General features: G+C 35.3%; 1 protein-coding gene across 11 annotated transcripts in view; it reads left to right on the plus strand.

The window, feature by feature from the left end:
• TTC7B (tetratricopeptide repeat domain 7B) overlaps window positions 1-12,408 on the plus strand; it is a 327,704-nt gene that overhangs the window by 149,985 nt on the left and 165,311 nt on the right. For 9 of the 11 annotated variants that reach the window (XM_051977396.1, XM_051977402.1, XM_051977397.1 and 6 more), the window contains one exon: window positions 502-639. The exons of the other annotated variants lie outside the window; for them this stretch is intronic. In XM_051977396.1, coding sequence (XP_051833356.1) covers window positions 502-639 — 138 coding nt within the window. The remainder of the gene's footprint in view (window positions 1-501; window positions 640-12,408) is intronic. 11 annotated transcript variants of the gene reach the window in all.

Here is a 12,408-nt window from a genome sequence, read left to right on the forward strand (position 1 = left end):
TTCTTCCTTATTTTCTTTTTTTCTCCCTCTCCTCTATCCCTCCCTCAGAGGAAAAGTGCCCCCAAAATGTTAGATATCAGTAATTTGGCTACTGGAAGTATAATTCTGCTTTCCTAAAGCTACACTATGTGTGCAAGGATTCCGTAAGTGCATATATACACCTAGGGAAATAATTTTGCTTTGTATTAGCTTTAAATAGCTTCCTGCAGATGTTTGATTTAGGTATGAGCAGCCTCTTGAATCATCCCCATTATTTGAATATGAGAAATCAAAGTATTTTGGTGCAGAACAGTGACTTTTGTATTGTAAGTTGGGCCAGCTTTCATTTGTCAAGGATGAATTTGTACCTCCTGTTCCTAATTTGCTCCAAGACCTGATCTGTAAATTGTTAGCTCTAGGAGCATTTATGTGAAGAGGGTTTTTTTTTAAATGAACAGCAAATAGATATTTAATCTATATGCTGATCTTTCTCAATATCTGTTTTCTTTTTGATGTTCTTAGGCAAACCGGGATGCTGTATTGAGTAGGATACCAGAGCATAAAAGTGACCGCATCATCAGCTTACAAAGTGCTTCAGTGGTCTATGACTTATTGACTATAGCTTTGGGGAGAAGAGGCCAATATGAAATGCTGTCAGAGGTATGGCTCACAATTTGTTTTGGCCAATTTAGTATATACAACCTTGGAAACCGTGAATTGTATTTATGTGTGAGTAAACTCATATTTTCTTGAAAATATATGTGATGGTCAGCAGACCTACAATCTGTATGGTTTCTTCTAGAGGGAAAGTTACTATTTCTAAAGCACATCATAATCAAGAGATTTTCTAAATTGTGTGTTACAAATTTTCATGTGAGATGGAATTTTTAAAAAATATCACTATTTATGAGGTTGGCATTTAAAAGCATAATGTTTTACTTTAGGTTTTATGTGTATTGAGCAAAATCCTAGAGCACAAAAGTGATTGCTTCATCTGCTTATAGTGTCTTATGACCTTTTCATTTTTCGGTGAGTTATATAATCACTTAACTTAAACACTTATGCATAGAATTTTGAGTTTTCAAACTTCAGAAGAAGATGATTGATTTTAATTTGTTGCTGTCTCAATTAGCACGGTGTGCGTGCTGAGCAAAGCATTGAATTACTATTATGGCTAGATATGAGTTGGATAAATTCTCAGGTAATTTTGGTTTTTCTCCTTGGGATTTTAAAAAAAAATCTGTATTTTGAAAATAATTAGTTTTCTGTGTTTATTTTCCCTTTAAAATTTTCCATCTGTTGCCATATCCTCTGTACAGGAAGACATAAACAAAATATCAGAGTGAATTAAATCAAATTTTCTCCCCTATTGCAGCCTTGAGATCCATCCAATGTATTTGCACATTAAGGAAGGGCTGAGAGAAAAACAGTTAAGTCTTGTGTAGCATAGGCTTTTTTTTAGTGGGGAGGGGAAGATAATTGAGGTTAAGTGACTTGTCCAGGATCACCAAGCTAATAAGTAGGTGTTTTTTGTATTTGTTATTTTGCTTACATAAAATCATAGCTACTCATTCTTTGAAAAAAACAAAAACAAATGACAACCCATATCTGTGTATATAAAACAGTTGTCAGATACCCTTATTGTAGTCATAGGCTTAAACTGTGCTTGGGAATATACAGTGTTCTCTCTGGAGAGCTATTAGTAATTGGGGTTAACTGACGTGCCCAGGCTTACACAGCTAGGAAGTATTAAGTGTCTGAAGCCAGATTTGAACTCAGGTTGTCCTGATTTCAGGGCTGGTTCTCTTATCTACTGCACTACTTTGTAAAGTAATTTCAGTACGTCTACATGCTATCTCTGATCAAGGCAGTTATCTGTAATGTCAAGAAAAATTATACTTAATCTGTGGAAAGTCATTTTGGGGGGATATTTAGCTATGTAACATGTCCTTATTAGTGTATTTGCTTTATGATCAGTTTTTTAAAAAAATTTTTTTAACATTTCAGTAGCAACTTTATTTTTTTTCCATAATTATAACTTTTTATTGATAGAACCCATGCCTGGGTAATTTTTAACAACATTATCCCTTGCACTCACTTTTGTTCTGACTTTTTCCCTCCCTCCCTCCACCCCATCCCCAGATGGCAAGCAATCCTATACATGTTAAATATGTTACAGTATATCCTAGATACAATATATGTGTGCAGAACCAAACAGTTCTCTTGTTGCACAGGAAGAATTGGATTCAGAAGGTAAAAATAACCCGGGAAGAAAAACAAAAATGCAAACAGTTTTCATTCATTTCCCAGTGTTCTTTCTTTGGGTGTAGCTGCTTCTGTCCATCCTTGATCAATTGAAACTGAGTTAGATCTTCTCTTTGTCGAAGAAATCCACTTCCATCAGAATACATCCTCATATAATATCATTGTTGATGTATATAATGATGATCAGGTTCTTTTAAGATAAAATCTAACATTTTAAAGATGCCTCTAACTTGACCATTGAAAATTTCTCAGATTTTTTTAGTTACAAATTAATGCTGAATTTGGTTTAATATAGTAATTAACATGGTACAGTAATTTCACTTTATGGTTTTAGTTATAAAAACTTTTAAAAGCTTTAATTTTTCTGCATCTAAATTCAGTCTGAGATGCCTTTCTTACTTTTCGCACACTTAATGCTCTTCTACATATTGATTTCTCTTCATTTCCCAAATGATTTGAGGGAGACTTCTGTAGTTTTAGCATCATTCCACTGAGAAAAGATCAGAGCTAAGGCAGGCATTTTTTTCTAGCATTGATTACTCAAAACTTATTTTCACCAAGATGATTTTTTATTTTATTTTCAAATATTGTTTCCATCTTATGGTGACAGTCTGTTGACTAATTTGTTAGTCATGTTTCAGCAATCTTCTTCAGGTCCCCAAATTCATAAATATAGTCTTTAATCATGAAGGGATCATACTTAAAATGGGAAAATGCTCTTCATCGCTATCTCCATATTTAAATGATTGGAAGTATCTATCTGGTTGCCCTATTGCTTATATTGTTCATTGAAGTCTTTGGTATTCCTTAAAGTTTCTACAAAGTAACTTTTATTTCTGAATGTCATAAAGGAAAGGTCATCTGAGAAGAATGAGACCTTTCATCTTGAGTCTTACTGGTTTCCCATCTTCATTAGCTCAAATTCTTTTTTGTTTCTGTTTCTTTGCTATAGTTGCAGAAATTGAGGTTTTTCTCCTTGCCAGCATTAACCACAATTCTGACCTATTAATGCTTTTCTCTCCTAGCTCCTCAGGGAACTTGCTCCATTTATTGTTCTTTTCCTCCTTCTTTCATCTCTCCTCTTTTCCTTCTTCCCCTTCTTTTCTCCTTCTTGTTTCTTTATTACATCTTTTTCTTCTGTCTGCAAATATTCTCAGATCTTTCCCTAAACAGACAGAAGTCTTTAAAATTATCCTCTGAGACTTAGTCTTATTAGCATCTCTTCTCTTCATTTCTAAATGTTTAAAAAACTAATCTTTTGTTGTCTTTACTATACTATTCATTCAGTCATCAACCCTTTGAAGTCTGCCATCCATCTTCACTATTCAACTGAAATTGCTGTCAAAGTTTATAGTAAGGTCTTACAAAATATGATGGATTTTACTGAGATTTCATCTTACTGCTTTGGACATTGCGTACTTTAATTTTCTAAATACTGTCTCCTCCCTTGGCTCTTGTGACTCTGCTTTCCCCTCATTTCTCTACCTATATAAGCATTTCCTCTTGGTTAATTTTGTTTTTCTTGTCCCTTAAGGGTAAATGTCCTTTAAAGTTTTTTTTCCTTTGGCCCTTTTCTCTTTCTATAGGATTTCTATTGGTGATCTCATATACTTCCCTGATTTAAGAAGACTTCCAGGTCTACATAGCTAATCCTACTCTTTACTGAGGTCTAATCTTAGATGTCCAACTGCCTTCTAGACAATTTAATATATCTGTCTTGACAGTACCTGAAAGTAAATATGTTTAAAACTAAACTAAACACATTGTTTTGTTTTCTGCCTGTCCTTGCCCTAGATTTCCCTCTCCTCTAATTGGCAAAGTTGATACCTCCGCATAATGTTTGACTTTTTGTCTTCCTCACTTATTTTTCCCCTGAGGCAATTGGGATAAAGTAAGTAGACTTATCCAGGATCACACAGGCAGGAAGTTGATAATCATCTATATGAAGTTAATTCCCAGATCTGTCTCTAGACCTACATCACCAATTGCCTATGAGACAGTGAACATAGGCTTCTCAGATTCAACATGTCCAAAACAGAATTCATTATCTTTTACCCTAGTCTCATTCCTCTTCAGATTTTCCCTATTTCTTTCAAGGGTACAACCAGTTTTCCAGATACATGGGTTTTAATCGTGGTTTCATCTTGGACTTTTTAGTGTCTCATTCCACATGTCCAGGTGATTACCAAGTTTTGTCATTTGTACTTTCATAACTCCTCTCACATTTTCTTCTCTCTGCTTATTGTTTTCTACTTATTCTCTTTCCCTAATGTTGGAATCCTTACAAAGTGTTAAGTCATTAGAGTTGATGGAAACAATGCTTGTGTGCTTAGGATTTACACTTTTGGGAGAATTCACACATTAGAGCTCACACCTTTGAGAGTTCACACATTCGCTCACACTTTAGTTCACAAGTTCGGGAGATTCACAAGTCAGAAACCCACAATCCCATTCTCTCAGAGGAGAGTCAACCTTTGGGTTCACACTTTTAAGAGATCCTATATAAGAAGCTCTTAGAGCTTCACTCAGTCAGTCAGTCAGTTGAGGAGATTGAGAAGCCAGGAGTTGGAGTTGAGCTAGAGGCAGAAGCTGGAAGAGTTAAAAGACAAGCTGCAAGAGCTCTTGGAACCAAGGAGGGAGATACGCCCCTAAGAAAACTAACCGGGCTATTTTGGAAGAGACAATAAAAGATTGGATTTTAACTCCTGGCTGTATTTGAGGTGATTATTGATCTGAACTGAAACTAAGGCTGCCTCCAGAAAACCTGCTCCCAGAGAACTATTATATATTATAAAAAAGAAGAGAACACTACAGCCTAAAGACCCTTTCCTTTCTAATTCATCTTTCACACAGCTATCAATATAATTTTTCTAAAGCAGTAGTCAGACCGTTTCATTCTCCCGCTCAAAACCCCCCAGTGGATGCCCTATTATATGTAGGCTCTACTATAAATTTGTTTATTTGTCATTAAAAGACTTCACAAATTGACTCTAATCTATCTTTCCAACCTTATTCTATAATATCCCCTTCATGTGCTTATGGTTCAAAATACTCTTCTTCTTGTTCTTTACATGGGTCATTCCATCTCTGTTCCTTGGCATAGACTGTCTTCCATTTCTGGAATGCCTTCTTCTTTGTTCTTCCTCTTAGACTCCCTAGTTTTCATCAAAGCTCAGCCCAAATCCCGATCTCTAGGTGTGGGGCCTTTTCTGAATCTCATAATTGTTTGTGTAGTCCTTTTCCTGGCTTTTGCTCCCATGGCTTCTCCTCTGATCTTTGACCCCATGACCTCATGAACATTGTCATCCTGCCCCAGTGTGGATACCTTCTCTTCCCCTCCCCGCCTTTTCAACTTCCTTTTATGTATTGTTGCTTCTAGATCTCTCCCTCTTCTCGGGGACTTCCCCTTTTGTCACCACCCCTCCATTCCCCACACCCCAGAACTATGTAAGCTCCTTGAACATAGAAATTTTATTTTTATTTGTATCCCTAATGTTAAACACAGCATTGTGAACAGAATAAACATTTAATAAATGCTTATTGCCTTAAATTAAATGAACTGGCCTCCAAGCCAGGAAGATTTGTGTTCAAGTCCTGTCTCTGACACAAGTCACTAACTGCTCATATCCTGGGTATAATAATATTTCCACTACTTACTGAGTTGGTGTTTTGGATGAGGGCAGAATAGGAAGTGGGTCTGTGATTTCATTGGTATAGAAAACTCCCAGTGAGGAAATACCATCTATCTAGCAACATAGATTGGCTTTGTAAGCCCTGTTAAGTTAAATGATCTACCCAGGGTAAGTGTAGAAACCCTCCTCACCCTCCCCACCCCCCTCCTCTGCCCCAAACCAGATCTAGACCTTACTGGGGGTTGTGACCTGGGAGAGTATTGTGTCATTCTTTGACCTTAAAGGATGTAATAACCTCCAATGCCCACCTGGGTCGCTTTTGTCTCCTGCCCACTAAACAGAGAGGAGGATCGAGGCAGCTGTGGAGAATGATTAAGGGCAATGGCAAGTATAGATTTGTAGTCAGAAGACTTGAGTTCTAATTTGCTACTTTTTAGTGGTTTGATTGTAGTGAAGTCACTTTCCCTATAAATCTCAATTTCTTCACATGTGAAATGAGGGGTTTAATAACATCCAAGGTGTCGTTCAGTTTTATGAGCCTATATTATATGTTATTCTTGCTATTGTTCCTACTTTACTTTGCTTACCTGTATACTTGTTTTTTGTTTTGTTTTTTTTCCCAAAATATGGCATTGTTATGGGAACGTGGATAATGTTCAGACCCTTAAGGTTTGGATTTTGTCTGTCTAAAGTAATATTTCTTTACAATTTGGGACCTAGTCTGGCCTACCAAACGATGGTTTGGAAAGATGGAAAGTGTCATCCATCTTATTCTAGGGAGATCATGGGTAAACTGTTGGTATCTTTAGGACTGAATCCATAGGTACAGATCTGGATATTCTAAAGCTGTTGCTAGTGGGAATTGATACCATAAGGTTGATTCCATATGTTGAGCTCAGTAGTGACAGATGGACCTGAATTAGTTTTAAGAATGGAGCAAATGAAATAATAATGTCAGTTTGTAGTTTTCCACTATTTTGCTATTTCTAGACTCTTTTCTACTTTTGTTTTATTGTTCTTCTTTTTAAATGTATATATACTGTGTTAATTAAAAGAATTATGACTGATTGTTAAAAACAAATATATTCTGATATATGTAAAAGATTATTGGCTATTTCAAAGAAATTGTTATGGGAAGGTCTGAGCTTCTTCAAAATGTTACCATTTTGAAAGCCTTTTTGAAATTGTTTTTTGTTTTATTTTATTTTTTATTTCTTGTGAGGCAGTTGGGTAAGTTACTTGTCCAGGGTCACACAGTAGTTAGAGTTTGAAGCCACATTTGAACTCAGGTCCTCCTGATTTCAGGGCTGTGCTCTCTCCATTGTACCATCTAGCTGCCCCCTGAAATTGCTTTTTAAAAATTATCTTTCTGTGTATACTCTATGTTGACATATTATACATACATACATACATACATACATACATAGAGGCAGGTCATGGCTTTTTGTTTGTTTTTTGAGCCTTGGCTTTCATCTCTAATATTTGCATTTTCTGTATCACAAATATTGTGAATAAAGTACTTCATCTATTTAAAAGTGTTATATTAAGTGTAAGTTGTTGTTATTATTTTGTTACATTAAACAAAATTCAGGTGGTACAAGTCTGGTGAATGTGTTGGAGGATTAAGTTGAGGAAGGCTCATTTTGCTCCCTAAACAGATTTGATTTTAATGTAATTGATTGGAAGCTGAGAGGAAATGGCTTATAAATCAGCGTTGAAGGCAGTTTTCCAAGAGAACTTAGTTCAGGAATTCCTGGAAGTGACTACCTGTTAGGGATGATACTCATTTGGAGATAATAAGCTCCACTGTATTTCTTAAAATACTGTAATATTTTAAAGAGTCTGTGATTTTGTTGTGGGTACCATATATTATGATATAGATTACACCCTTTCTATTTCATAATAGAGAATTTTCTTTAGTTGATGTGGCCAAAAAATTAATCACTGGGTGGGTGGCTTACCTTCTGGTAATAAGCATCCAGATTTAGCTAGGCTGGACTTCAGATAACTGACGCGTCATCTGTCACCGAGCTTATACTGAGAATCGTTTCAGCTTGGTAAGAACTTAGCTCAAGCTTTCATTGCACTGGCATGACCTACATGAACCCAGGATCACTCTTAGATTTTCTCTCTCAACCTTCCTCAAGAAATTGTATTGTTCCAAGCGCTGTGGTAGGTATTGAGACAAAGGGAAACACATAATGGGCCTTGCCCTTCTAGAATTCTGCCTGTGGTCCTTTTCCCTTTTCTTCTAATGGTTCTTACAAATCTACTGACATAATGAGGAATTGTAACGGCTCATTAGTCTCTGGAGAATGTATTAAAAAGAACATATTAATTACTTTATATTGACACTCTATCTCTACCTATTTTTGTAACACAATTTATATGGAATTATATCCTTATGGTGTGTCCATTGTCTAGAAGCAGAGCTTTAAGGCATACTTAAACACTACTTTGGAACATGTCTATGGCCTCTCATTGTGTTCATAGCCCCCACCTGTGCACATTAAGTACCCAGATAAAAATGATTGGATATATGTTTAGACATTCTTCACCCATAATTCATCAAGTGACATTTCCAGCCATAGTGTCAGTCTTTCCATAAGTTTTATCTGGAGGGGTTCTAATTTTGTAATACTTTATCAGTTATGCAACAATATGTCCTATTTAGATAGAGGCTTTCAAAGGGAAGCTTAAAAGACATTATGTTAAAATTTTCTGTGTTTCAAGTGCTAATTCCTTTTAGCTTTCTTTAGTATTCTTCTTTTATAGATGTCATTTCTTACTCTATAACTGACAGTAAATTATTTTATTTTTTGAGTTTTTGTTGCAGTCAAGATACCCTTCAACTCCATAGTTTTGGAGCTAATTCTGATTAAATATTTATTTCCTGACTATTTTTATGACTATCTACATATTTCCTACCATATAATCCTCTTACCACATTTACCATGTTAGTTACTGATATAAATCAGACTGTTAATCTGAGTAGTTCTGTGATTGCTACTCTATGTGTATTGCTCTTCCTTTCTTTTTCTTTTTTTTTTTTTTCCCCGGAACCTGCTAAGAGAGTCAACATGCATACACCTTTCCTTCCCTTTTATTTTATTCTTTCCCTTTTCAAAATCTTAGCTCTTTCACCTCTAGTTTAAGACATTCTCCCTACATTTTGGCTCCCTTTGTCTTCTTGTTTAAAGCTGATGAAAACTGCCACATGACCATATGACAATAGTGGTTTTCTGTTTGCCATGCTACCTTTGTAGTGATGCTCTTTGCTTCTTTACATTGACCTCATTTGATTGGTATCTTTTGGATTTTATCATCTGGGACCTGAATTTTGTGTTCTCTCTTATAGAAACTTGTTTTTTCCTTTCTGACACCCATTGTGCTTGAGATTCACAGTGACTACTTCCTATTCAACTACAGTATTGGCCGTATTTGCATGCTTCCTGCTCATAAGGCCTCTTTCAACCAGACACTGGGCGAGGATGATGAAATGAAGGAAACACCAGATGAATGCTTGTCACATTCGTCTTCTGACAGTTTTATGCATAACATGTAATATTTATCATATTGCCAAAGCTATGACTTTTCATGTTTTAAGGACTAATTTTGAGCCCTGCTGAAAGGCTTGTGTAGGAAGGAGAAACCTGCTTTTTTTCCTCCAATTTAAGTAGCAGCTCTAGTTGGCATGACAACCTAAGCTATTAAAAGTAAAGCATCAAATGCTTTCTCTTCTATTTTTTAGAATGAACTAAAGCTGCTAAAAAGATTGGATTTTTGCTGTTGACTATTAATGGCTCAGTCATGGTACTAAGCTATAAACCTTTTTAGAAGGGTATATGTATATCTACTTTATATAACATTTTAGATACAAAGGCTAAAATGTTATTTTTATTCTTTCTGTTTAAAATAATATATATATTTGCTTATATAAAATCTCAGTAATACTTGACCTTTGTGCAATGCCTATACTAAAGGAATATTCATATATTACTAGATTTAAAGATTTCAAGCAGTACTGAGTATTACATAGAATATTTTATGGCCTCCTAGGTTTATAGTATCAGAATATTTAGAGGTGGGAGGGGCTTTAGGAATCATCAAGTCATACCACCTCATTTTATAGGTCAGGAAAAACTGAGGCCTAGTGATAGTAAAGGATAATGCTTAAGGTCCTCCATATAGTGTGACACAGTTTTTAAACCCAGAGCCATTGATTTGGAATACACTACCCTTTTGCCTTCCATAGTCTCTTTTGGCTTTTCCTTGAATCACTAAAGATTGTCTGATTCAGACATGAGCCTAGTTTAGTTGCTCACTAATTCATTGCTCACTAATCCATATTTGTTCGGAGTTTAAACAAAATTAGAGTGGGCCAGATGGAAATGAAGCAGTGGATTCTATTTGTATTTTTAATCTTACATTAACTAACATACCTTGAACCTTCCCTGAAGACCTCACTTACTATCCCATTTCCTGGTGTTTTAAACTCTTTTGATTATTGCTCTTCTTTACCAGTCCTCTTAAAATTCTTACGGTATATAAGAGAAAAAATCTTGTTAGATTGAGGCAGAGAATTTGAATAGAGTTAAGTGTGAAGGACAGTATATAGCATGGGGATGCGGGGGGAGAGGATGTTACATAGAAGTAGCTTTAAATTTGTTCCAATAAAAAACTCTCTTAACAATCAAAGATGATCACAAAGGGGATTAGGTTCTCTTAGGAGGTAGAGTTCCTTACAGCAAAAGAAGTATTGAACCCAAATCATCTGACCTTGGTCACTGCTATCATTTGTATGCCATATGTATTGCTGTTCCCCTCTCCACTTTATCCTATGTGACAAATGCTGGAAGGGGATTCTTTTTTAAGGTACTGCTTTGACTGGATAGTCTCTAAGGTTCTCTTACACTTTACATTCTGTGAAATGTAAACTTTATATTAGGAAGGATGAATGAGTCCTGGCTTAACGTCAATTGATATGAAAAAGATTTGGAATTTTTAATGTATCTCTTTAGTTCATTGTGAGCTAACAATATGATATAGATGTTATGAAAACTAATGTCTTAGGCTTAAATCATAAATATAATGTCTGGAGTAACGATATCATATTCTGCACTTGATAGGTCCTCTAGGTTTTTTGATGGTTGTTATTAAACTAGAGTACATTGAAAAGAGTACTACTGGAATGGGGAGTGGGGAAAACCACATAAGGCTCATTGAAGGAACTAGAAATATTATCCTGGAGAAAAAAAGTCTGACAGGCTTGGGGAAAGTGATAACTGTAATACATATTAGGAAGACTAGCATTTAAAAGAAATATTAACCCTTTTCTCTCTTGTTCCAAAGGAAAGAATTGGGACTAAGAAAGTTATATCAAGTCATATCTTGGCTCAACGTAAAGAACATTCTGACAGTTAGAGTTGTCCAAAATGTAACCTTCACTGGATATGTTCAAGCAAAGGCTAGATGACCATTTGTCAGAAATTTTGTGTAAGAAATCCCTTTATGTGGTAAAAGTTTCAACTATATGATCAGTAAGTTTCATATTACTCATAATATTTTATCATTCTTTTAATGAACTATTTACACTAGACCCTTAACCTAGGGTAAATTAAATCAAAGAATTCTAGTTAGCAGCTACTTGAGGCCATCTGATTTCACCTTATACTTTTGTTTGCTGATAGATGGTTATTGGGTCTCTGCAAAGAAATTTCTAATGGAGCTCTTACTATCATTAGAAGTTTGTTTCCATTTTTGTTGATAGTGCTATCATAGCAGCTAGATGGAAAATATAAAGTGCTTAGTTTAGAGTCAAGAAGACTCCAGTTCAAATTACTCAGACACTTACTAGCTGTGTGATACTGACCTCGTTATTTAACCATGTTTGCCTTGATTTCCTCAATTGTAAAATGAGGATAATAGCAGCACTTACTCCCAGAGTTATGAAGATCAAGTGAAATAATTCTTATAAAGCATTTAGCACAGTGCCTGGCACATAGCAGGTGCTTATTTCTTTTTCTCCTTTCATTTGTCAGAAATAACCTGGGCCTGAATCTTGCTTCCTTTAACTCTTATTCATTGGTCCTAGTTGTGTACCATAGGGCAACATAGAAGTCTATGTAGCAGCCCTTCAGATATTTTGAAAATATTGATTGTCTTCCATCGATCTTGTTTTCTGCATGTTAAACACATTTAGTTCCTTTAGCATTTCTTCATGTGTTATAGCTTCTATGCCTTCATCCTCCTTTGGGCAAGGTCTTTTTGTGTCTAGAACTAAACTGTTGTTATCCCAGATTTGTTCAAAAGAACTGAGTACATGCAATTGAATGGAATTACCTTTTCCCTCTTTGTATAAATTTTTTTTTTAAGTGTATATAGGCAATTTAATTTTTTTTTTTTTAATGTGAAAGTGGTGAACAGGTCAATCCCTGTGAAATGAGTTTCCTAATCCATTGAATGAGATTTCAAAGTGTAGACCTTTGCAAAAATTAAAAAAAAAAAATTTTCCCCCTAGAATTCATGTGTT

The sequence above is a fragment of the Antechinus flavipes genome, chromosome 2 (assembly GCF_016432865.1).
Source record: "Antechinus flavipes isolate AdamAnt ecotype Samford, QLD, Australia chromosome 2, AdamAnt_v2, whole genome shotgun sequence".
NCBI classification, from domain to species: Eukaryota; Metazoa; Chordata; class Mammalia; order Dasyuromorphia; family Dasyuridae; genus Antechinus; species Antechinus flavipes.